The 10,216-nt window shown below is 52.8% G+C and overlaps 1 protein-coding gene across 1 annotated transcript; it reads left to right on the top strand.

The window, feature by feature from the left end:
- Positions 1–419: 419 nt before the first annotated feature.
- Positions 420–9,271, top strand: PIM2 (Pim-2 proto-oncogene, serine/threonine kinase). The gene is made up of 6 exons (XM_086940300.1): positions 420–611; positions 3,759–3,865; positions 4,491–4,541; positions 5,723–6,092; positions 6,533–6,709; positions 7,383–9,271. Exons 1-6 carry the CDS (start codon positions 572–574, stop codon positions 7,523–7,525), a joined length of 888 nt encoding a protein of 295 aa, XP_086796426.1. The 5' UTR covers positions 420–571; the 3' UTR covers positions 7,526–9,271.
- The last annotated feature ends 945 nt before the right edge of the window (positions 9,272–10,216 follow it).

The raw sequence follows: 10,216 nt of genomic DNA, 5'->3' as shown, positions 1-10,216 counted from the left end.
GCCTGCACTTCCTCAGAAGGGTGTTTCCCCTTTTTGTGCACCAGCAGCTCCATCTCGAGTTTTCACTTCATATTCCCTTGCCTCCTGCCATGTAGGGCCTCCCATCTCCAAACCCCAGGCCCCCCCCCACCCCTGATAGCAGTGCTAATAGGAAGGAAGGATGCAAATAACCTTCCGCAGAAGGGCATCGCAGGTTTCCAGAGAAGTCATTTGCATAGGAGCGCTGCCATTGGCTGACGGGCGCCGCCGTAACGCTCACGACTCGGGGAGGGTTTGTTATGGTTCCCGTGTTGTGTTGTCGTCTCGGCGGTAGAGTGGAAATTCCACGGAAGCGGGCGCTGATTGGCTGAGGGGCCCCGCGAGGGGCGGGCCGCCACCGCCCTGGCCGGGTAACCTAGGCTGCGGCGTGGGCTCGCGCCGCGTCAGTTGCTCGCTCGCTCGCACTGCGTCTCGCGCCTCACTGTCCTCCAAGCCTCGCGCTCTCTTGTGTGTGGACCCGTGCGCGCGCGGACGCGGCGGCCGTTAGCGACCCTCGGGCGGATTATACCACGTGACCCTTGCACGCGCGGAGATGCTGACCAAGACCATCGAGGCGCTGTACTCCCCTCCTGGTAAGCATTATTTACAATATTTAAAAAATATTTCACTCCGTTGCGTTTCAATGAAAGCTTAGTATTTTCATTCTAAAATATGTTCTTATAATTCTGTGCCAATATGACATATAATATGATTATAATTTTACGAAATATCATATAATAATAAATATATTTTTGGGGGGTCAGGGTTCACCCCATGCCCTATAGCCCGGGCACGAGTTGTGGATAGGTTTGGGCATCTTTCACAGACCAGGTTACTCCAGTATTAGGTGGTATTTTGTGTTGTTTATATCTTCGTCCTGTTGGAGAGTGGCCGCTTGGAGGAGACCTGAGTAGTGTTTAGGGATGGATTATAATTAGGGTTCCGGGTTTCATGGTATTTATTTATGTTTTCGTATGTATTTATCTGTATTCAATTTTTACCATCTTATTGGTATTTATCCATATTTATTTTGTGTTTGGAAAACATACAAAGTCATAATAACATTTGTGTTTTTCAGATTTATTTCTCATGCATTCATATTTTGAAGTCTGTTGAGTTTGAGCAAAGCATGGGTGTGTACTTGGGGGATTAGTGCATGGGTGTGTGCCTGGAGTATTAGTGCATGGGCGTGTGCTTGGGGCATTAGTGCACGGATGTGCTCCTGGAGCATCAGTGCATAGGGAGTGGCTGGACCATTAGTGCACGGGTGTATTCCTGGAGCGTTAGTGCACAGGTGTGTGCTTAGAGCATTATTGCACAGGTGTGTTCACGGAGCATGGGTGCACGTGTGTGTGCATTAGTGCACGGGTGTGTGCCTGGATCATTAGTGCACGGGGTGCACTCCGAAGGGCACTGGCGCTTGTTTTCTTCTGTAGGTCATTTGGGTCCCACATCACCCATTGATAAGAGTTCACCGGAGTGGCTTTAGTAGAGTTTGGGCTAAAGGATGGTGTGAGGTGAGACGGCTACACAATACAAACTAAGGACCGGTGCACAGTCACACGACTGTGCACCGGTCCTTAGTTTGTGCTTTTGGTGTCTACGGTTGTTGTGTTGAAATTCGTTTTTTTTTTTAGATATCTGACTGAGAGGTAGAGTGTGTTGTTGGGTGTTGGTTGCTTTTTTATATTTGAAGGAGGTGTCCGTATTGTGCAGATTGATTTTTGAAGGTGGTGCTGGTGTTCTGTTACTGGTTGATATCTGGAGGTGGTGCTAAGGTTGCGTTTGCTGGTTGATTTTGTTTGTTTATATATTTGAAGAGGGTGCTGTGGTTTTGCTTGTTTTTTGTTATTTGACAGAAAGTTTGGTGCTGGTTCATTTTTTTGTTATGTTTAAAGAGATGCCAGTCCGCGCTGGTTGAGTTTTGATATGTAAAGTAGTGCCAGTGTGATGGTGCAGGGTGATTCTTTGTGCCAGAGTGGGCAGCTGGTTGTTGGCACGCAGGCTGACTTCTAGTACTAGCAGCTGTTGGATTTGCAAGTGTTGCAGCAGTGCCAACCTTTGGTAGATCAGGGACATCTCTGTACTTGGTTTGCCTGGTTGGGTGAGGTGGGACCCTTATGTGTCAGTCTGGCACACAGTGCACAAGCTAGTACCTATGACACTCTCGAGGAGTGGTGCCCGTGTGTAGTTCATCTGACACCCATGCTTCAGCCAGCTCGGGCGCAACATCATGGTGCGTGGGTAGAGGTGTCCAACAGCGCCCCTGGGGGTCACTCTGTGAAGCTGCTATAAATGGAACAGTGCCAGTGGGCCCGATTCACAGAGCTAACTTAAGACAAAGTCCTGAACTTGCTATCATTTTGGTATTCACAGAAGGCACTTACTCATTTCGGTATTCACAGAAGTTAGGACTCCTAAATGCCTTCTGTGACTTACCGAAAGTCTAAAAGTTAGGATTTTTCTCCGTTTAGGAGTCCTAAAGTTAGGAATCCCAACAAAATTAGTAAGTGCCTTCTGTGAATACCAAAATGGTAGTAAGTTTAGGATTTTGTCTTGTTAGTTCTGTGAATCAGGCCCATAGTGCCCAAACCGCAGTGTGTGACTGTGCGAGGTGTACTATAGCGCCGCTCCCTGCCTCTAGGCGCCTGCATGCAGGGCTGCTGCCTTGGCATCTCCCAGTGTGCATGTGGCAGGTCCGTGCTCCAGGGGTGTTGGCACTGTGCGTCACTCGATAAGTCGAAGGGTAAACGTTTACCTCTCCGGTGCTTTGTTTGTATAGCGCCTCTACCCGGCCTGGCACGGTTTCTAGCCGGTGGTCTGTGTGTGCGCTGGATGGGGCAGCGCCCTCACTGCACCTGAGTCATGCAGCTTTCAGCCCACGCACGCACCTTCCCGCCACGCCCGGTATCTGTGTGCGTGCGTGTGCATACCTGTCGAGCTCCAGGAAGGCCGTGATCCTCGCCGTGACCCCCCCAACCCCCCTGCCCCAGTCAAAGAGGAACTATGAGTGGTGCCGGGAAGCGCCACCCGAGTTGTGCAACCAGTTCAGGGCCGGGCCATTGAGGAACACGGCCCCGACCCGCCAGAAATACCTGTTTACCCCCCTGGGGCCAGTTTCACCTCGCACCTGAATACTACAAGATCCCACAGCTCTGGTGCAGGGCGGGGTGTGCTTTACTACTGTACACCGAGTAGGAGGGACTGTTGGTATAGCGTTTCCCGCCAAGCGAACTGACTCTAGGCACTAGGAAATGGGGGTGTTTATTATTGACAAACTTAAAGGTGCACCTGTCGCTTTCAGGATGATGAAAGGCGGAGCCCTCCGTCCGATTGTGCAGGAAGTGCTCAGTCTATGAATCAATGACCCTGTGTTTTGTTTTTCTGTGCACTGCAAGCAATGGGTGGTGTCCAAGAACACTGTCCTCATGGGTGCACAGAAACTATCAGGCAGCCTGCCGTTGGCATCCTCGGTGACACATTTATGACATGTCTCCTTCAGTTGCACGGTTAGTCCATGTGAACGGCACATTTACAGCACAGATTTGTGTCTGCCTCATGACCCAGTAGGCTGTGCCCTCGAAAGGATGGTGGAGTTGAGGCGCAGTCAGAGGGTGACTGAAATAGCACTGACTCTGCCCAGCCCTGCCAGCCTCTCCAGTGGCACTGCCTTCTGCACACACGTGTGACACATAAAGTACTGAGCCCCCTAACGGAGCCCTGCTTCTCTCCCTCTGCAGGCAAGGACAAGGAGCCCTTCGAGAAGGTGTACCAGCTGGGGGCGCTGCTGGGCAAAGGCGGCTTTGGCACCGTGTACGCCGGGCACCGGATTGCCGATGGCCTCCAGGTGAGGAATGGTGCTGTGTGTGTGGGGGGAGGGGGGTGGCTCCCCTCCAGTTTACTGCAATCCATCTTACAAAGGGGCATCACCCCCTCTCTGCTGTCTCCAGCTCTACTCTTTGCTGCCTTAACCCCAAGATCCCATGCCTGCCTTGGGGTGCCCGAGATGCCATGTCTGCCTTGGGTGGGGGTGCCTGAGATGCCATGTCTGCCCTGGGCGGGGGTGCCCGAGATGCCATGTCTGCCTTGGGGTGGGGGTGCCCGAGATGCCATGTCTGCCCTGGGGTGGGGGTGCCCGAGATGCCATGTTTGTCCTGAGGTGGGGGTGCCCGAGATGCCATGTTTGTCCTGGGGTGGGGGTGCCCGAGATGCCATGTTTGTCCTGGGGTGGGGGTGCCCGAGATGCCATGTCTGCCCTGGGCGGGGGGGGTGCCCGAGATGCCATGTCTGCCTTGGGGTGGGGGTGCCCGAGATGCCATGTCTGCCCTGGGCGGGGGTGCCCGAGATGCCATGTCTGCCTTGGGGTGGGGGTGCCCGAGATGCCAGGTCTGCCCTGGGGCGGGGAGTGTTTTGTTTTTGTTTTCTCTGTTTCTCTCGTGAGTTGACTGACTCCGCCTCTTCTCTTCCTGCAGGTGGCCGTGAAGCACGTCACCAGGATCCGCGTCACGGAGTGGGCCGCACTGGTGAGTGCCCTTTAAGCAGTGCTGCGCCTGTTGCCCTCTGGGGTGTCTCGGGAGAGACCTCTCTTGGCCTCCAGGGGGGTCAGCGTGTGATGTGGTCACAAGGTGTGTGTGGTTCCAAAGTCTAGTGACGCCCTATTGAAGGCAAGCACATGCTAGCCATTGTATTCATCGTCATCATCACTTAAACCCCCAGCCCAGGGCGGCCATCGTGTCTGCCTCGCTCACTTTACGCCCCATCAAACGCCCTCCTCTTTCGGCTGCCCAATCGCCGCAGATCACACCGTGATGTTGTCTCTGGCGGGCTGCGTTGTCCCCGGTGACCAGTTCGTGCCCTCAACGGCCCCGGGCAACCAGTTGCCACCAAATATTTGCCTGTGTGTGTTTGGGTCAACAATGAATTAATTGCAGCAACAAAGCGTGCAGCTTGCTGTGGTCTGACTCTCCACCCACCGCACACGGAGTCACGTGCCCGGCCCTGGGATTCCCGACTCCCCCGTGGCTTGTTTTCGAGGTCAGTGGGCCAGCCCCGGGCCTGGGTGGGGCCGGCAGCTGCATCAGTGATCGCCCTGTGTGACTTCGCCAGCCTCCCCTGGAGCCAGAGAGCCTACGCCCTGCTACCGGGCACCCCTCACCTTGGCAGGGGTAGAGTGGGGAGGCAAGGTGAGCTGCCCAGGGTCACACAGCTTGTCGCCCCCTCCTCTGCCGCAGATTCACTCCCCGGCAGCTGCCTTATTGTTGTGCGCCGCTCGGGCCCACGCCAGGGACGGCCGGGGACTCGGCCTCAGCTCTCGCCTGTAGGAAGACTTCCACAGACGCCCAGTCGCACTTCTCACTTTCCGAGGCCTCCCCCGGAAACACACGCCCCCGACGAACACGCTCCGAGTCAGATGCGAGTCACAGGGGAACTCTGCTGTTTCCAGAGTCAAAAACCCTGACCTCCCAAAGGCTTACGAAGAGTTTCCCTGCCTCGCGTCACTTCCTGGCGGAGGTTGCTTGCGCCCCTCGGTTCCAATAACAGGATGTGAGCAGTCCGCGTGGGTTTGTTTGTGTGACCTCAGTCTTTTATTGTAATAAACATGTTTTTCTACTCTGCTCTGTGGTAGTCTGCACAGTCTCCACCTGTGGAATGTCTCTGGCTTCTCTTGTCTCACCTGCCTCCTCCTCTTCCTCCTGTCCCACAGGGCAGTGCCCAGGTCCCCCTGGAGGTGGTCCTGATGAAGAAGGTGTGCTCTGGAGGTGGCCACCGAGGGGTGATCCGCCTCCTGGACTGGTACGAGGTCAAGGATGGCTTCTACCTGGTGCTGGAGAAGCCCGAGCAGATGAAGGACCTCTTCGACTTCATCACGGAGCGGGGGCCGCTGAAGGAGGAGCTGGCCCGGGGCTTCTTCGTGCAGGTGGTGGAGGCCGTCCGGCACTGCCAGAGCCGCGGCGTGGTGCACCGCGACATCAAGGACGAGAACATCTTGGTGGACCTGCGGACCGGCGACCTCAAGCTCATCGACTTTGGCTCCGGGGCCCCCATGAAGGAGACCTTCTACACAGACTTTGATGGTAAGAAGCCCCCTGGTCTTGTCTGGGTGAGGGATGCCACTCCCTGGGTAGGGGCCAGAGACAGGCTCAGTGCCTTAGGAGCGCAGACTACCCCAAGGTCCAGTGCCTTGAAGCCCTCGGGTGATTTGCAGCGCTCTACAAATCCTTGATTGATTGACTGTTTCGCTCACTAGGAAGCCTTTCTCCCTGTAGCCCATCTTCTTGCTTGTCCACCCAGCAGCTTGACAGATTTCCAGAGGGGTTGGTTGGACAGTGTGTCTGAATGGTGCATGACCTCAAGTGTGACATATGTGCCCCACAGACAAAGACACATAGGATTGTTGTATGTATGGTTAAAGGCGCCCCTCCTCCTACACCCCTTGAGTGAATGGTAGACCTGCCTGCAGCCAGAGCGCAAGATCCGCGACTGCTCCTTTAATGGTAGTCCTTCTGTCCACCAGGTACAAGAGTCTACAGCCCACCCGAGTGGATCGCCTTTCACCGCTACCACGCCCGGCCGGCCACCGTCTGGTCTCTGGGGATCCTTCTGTACGACATGGTGTGCGGCGACATCCCCTTCGAGCGCGACGAGGAGATCCTGCAGGCCCAGCTCGAGTTCAGGACCAAGGTCTCCAAAGGTGAGCGTCGCAACTCGCGGAGTGGGAAGAAGGCGGGTGGAGGATGTGGGCCTTGTCAGAAAGTTCTGCCCTTGTAAACAGGGTCTTGCATTTATGGAGGACAGTTGTGCCCACATGATATTACATTGTGTACTACTGCGAGCCAATCAATTGCTCTACTCTAGCACTCGAGTCAAACTGAGTGACCGCCCATCCATCTCAGCTAAGATACAGCGCCTTGATACCTTTGGGTATAGAGCAATATGTAAATCTTTCTTTATTCATTCATTCATTCCTACTACAAAAGGCCTAAAGCAAGCAAGGGTGGGCCTTGGCACCCCCTTCTCTATAACCTTTATAATGCAGACTACAGTAGAGCTCTGGACAACACAAATGTTGCATTCTGTGCCTGTGATAAGTCCAAGGCCAGAGTAGGGTTTGAGCTCCAGGAATTGGTAAAGCAGGGGAACTTAAAAAAAACGTGATACGGTTTCTGACCTGTAACCATGGTTATGCAGTCCTGAAGTCACATGATTGGGGTAAGGATTCCATGTGCTGGGGGGGAATATCCTCATTCAGCAGTGTGTGTTTATTCCACCAATCCTGTGAATTTGGGGAGATGACGTTGCAGAAGAGGCACAGTTTTAGTTACTGGCATCTTTACTCACCTTGCTCTTGGTTTTACTCTCTACAGATTGTCAGAACCTGATCCGACGCTGTCTTTCGACGCGACCTTCGGAGCGGCCCACCCTGGACCAGATCCTGGTGCACCCATGGATGAAGGGTGACATCTGCCGTCAGCTGAGCGATACCATCCCCTCTGATCTACCTCAGTAGCCTCTGGGTATCTCCTAGGACTTTCCAGCTGGGACAGGAAAGGAGGCCGCAAGAGGTCTCCACCACCTCCCGTCTGGGGCAAGAACACAGGCGTGGGCCTTCTGAGAAGATGGAAACCACACTTTTCAGGCCTAGAGACGGACAGTTATCAATTTCCCAGCAGGACTTTGGGAAGAAATGGTTACAGAGCCTGGTTCTACAGGTGTTTAAAACATGGGAGATGCAAGCAGCGTCTTCACAGAACTCTGGGAAGGGGGGGCACCTTCTCGAGATGTGGGAGGGAGTGGGCATGAATGGGGGAACCTGTTTTGTGAAAATGTCTATTTTATTGTTGGGGGGAGGGACACAAGAACAGAGTGTAACAGAGGTGGGCATTAACGGCAGTATCTGCCAGCAGCTAGGATATTGTGTATTAGCAGGAGGGGGCTGGTGGGGTCTGGGGCTGTTACCCTCGTACCCACAAACCAGCCCACTCATCTCCACATGTCCTTGTTGACCATGGGCTCCTCAGAATAATGGCAGCCATCTTGAGGTTGTAACTTATAGTCCATTGTCGAAAGAACTTTACGCCTGGTCCTTAATATTCCAAAGGTACGGTGAAGGGCACCTTCGCGTATTGCAGGGATACTCTCGCAGCGAGTCGGGGTTTCTTAGAAAACGTCCTTTCTGATATTCTTCTTTCAAACTTTCATAAGCAAATGCTATGTTGGAATTTTGAGCTGAAGAGCCATAAAGAATCTTCTGGTACGTAGTACAGGCCCAAGGTGTATTGCGCGCTAAGCGTCCTGGGGATGTGCTCTTGGACAATGAATGCCTACAGGCACTGTCCAGAGCCGATCCTCTTGTAGGATCATCAACGAGCTAGACTTCTCTTCCATCTGGGCTCACTCCTCACACCCAGGTCTGACCTGGCTCCTTCATAAACCACCTTCAAGAACTCTCGCTGAGGGTCCCAAGAGTGGGGTGAATGGGGCCCCATCCATCTAGGCTGGCAGAGAGGTCTGGGGGGGACAGTGGTGCCCGTCTGCTCTCTGCAGGGTGGACTGTAATAGCATCAGTGCTCCAGACTCGCACTGCTTCCACACCGCAAGCAAGCACGCGAAGCGGCCTTCCCGCCTTCCTAGAAGTTGGAAGAGCGACAAGTGAAACGACAGCAGGCCGAGAGGTCTTTGAGCGACTCCTACTCTAGAATTAAAAGAACACTGTGGACTGAGGGCGAGGCAAGAGGTAGCTTTTATAGACCATGGCTGCCCCTACGGATGGGTGGGTGGCTGTGATGCTGCTTGCAGCATGCCAGCCTGGATAGGGTGGGAGGGAGTGGCTAGGGTCATGGGTAAATATGGCCGCCATCTTGGAGTAGAAAAAATCTCCTGCAGCCTTCGAGCCTCTCCGTGTGTCCTTCAATGTACTCTTCTCTGTAGCTGACTCCTGCCTCTTTTCCGTGCTCTCTTTGGGATTTCCTTGTCCTCCTTCTTTCCCGCACCCTCTTTTATCTCAAGTCCCAACCACTGAAGACATCTCCACTGTACACCCGTGCACCCCGTCGGGGTGAGATTCTGGTTCGAGCCAGGATTGTGCGGCAGTAAATACTTGTGTATTGTTTACGCGTTGTGCAGAGACGGTGGCCGGACCCTGGGGGTCCCCTCAGGACCGGCGGCCCAGCACACACCTATATTTTATTCCTATTTAACGACCTTGGAAGTAAGATCCTGGGACGACTATCTATTTAATAAATTCTCATATTTATATGATTGGCTTTCTGCTTTCTTACCAGACTTGTGTTACGCTGTTGTGTGTGTGTTTGCACGCAGGTGATTGTTTGTTACATTATCGTTTACTTAAACACTTACTGTAGGGCGGACACGAGCTACCTGAGCACTAAAGCACTTTACAAACAGAAGAAAGAAGACCATAAAAGCAGTGAAAAGGAAACCTGAAGGATGAAGGAAAGAGCTAGGATGCAGCATCCTGTCTTTCCAATGATACCACTCCTCATTCGCCTCAAAACACTCAGAAAACTCGAAAATAAGGCACATGGAAAAAACAAAAATCGAAACTGTGTGATATTTATTCAAAACATTGCTCTACTTAAGCTCTGTACCAAAGAAAACAACCATTGGCAAAAACCTTGGCAAGCGTGCAAATTCTTTCCAAACATAGGATAGGCAAATAATAATAAAAAAAAATAATATATAAAAATAAAGTAGTGCCCAGCTGCTCGGGCACACCAGCACTAACATACTTTCAATTTAAGGCAGCTGTGCACGTGTGACCTGGAAAACTGCTGTCACTCGTGGTGTAATATCAGCCAATGGATGAAGTGGGCGGCACACTGAGCCATGCTTTATGTTTTGCTGGTTGGAATCCAAATATGAATGACATTTAAACAGACCAATGAATGTGGAGGGCCGACCAATTATCCGGTATGTATTTATGTATCTTTATTATGCCTTTTTGGAAAACATGAGGCCAGTGAGACAGCTGAAGCGGTCTCTAGGCTAGAGCTGAAAAAGAGGGAGGCAAATCAGTGGCACTGCAGCTTTAAAAGTGATAGCCAAAGGCGGGAAATGCGTGGTTAAAGCCCCTTTTAGTTTTAGCCTCTAGGCTCTCCAGAAGAAATGATTGAGAACAGCTTCAACTTCTCACAGACTTGGGAGGGGGATAGGGTGGGCTACCGTCTACACAAGACTG

Source organism: Lissotriton vulgaris, chromosome 10 (genome assembly GCF_964263255.1).
Source record: "Lissotriton vulgaris chromosome 10, aLisVul1.2, whole genome shotgun sequence".
Taxonomy (NCBI): Eukaryota; Metazoa; Chordata; class Amphibia; order Caudata; family Salamandridae; genus Lissotriton; species Lissotriton vulgaris.
This window is presented reverse-complemented; position numbering and strand designations above follow the sequence as displayed.

Coding starts and splice junctions, on each gene's coding strand:
- PIM2 (XM_086940300.1), top strand. CDS start 572: ATGCTGACCAAGACCATCGAGGCGCTGTACTCCCCTCCTG. Junction 612..3,758: donor GGCGCTGTACTCCCCTCCTG/GTAAGCATTATT, acceptor CTCCCTCTGCAG/GCAAGGACAAGGAGCCCTTC. Junction 6,093..6,532: donor CTTCTACACAGACTTTGATG/GTAAGAAGCCCC, acceptor TCTGTCCACCAG/GTACAAGAGTCTACAGCCCA.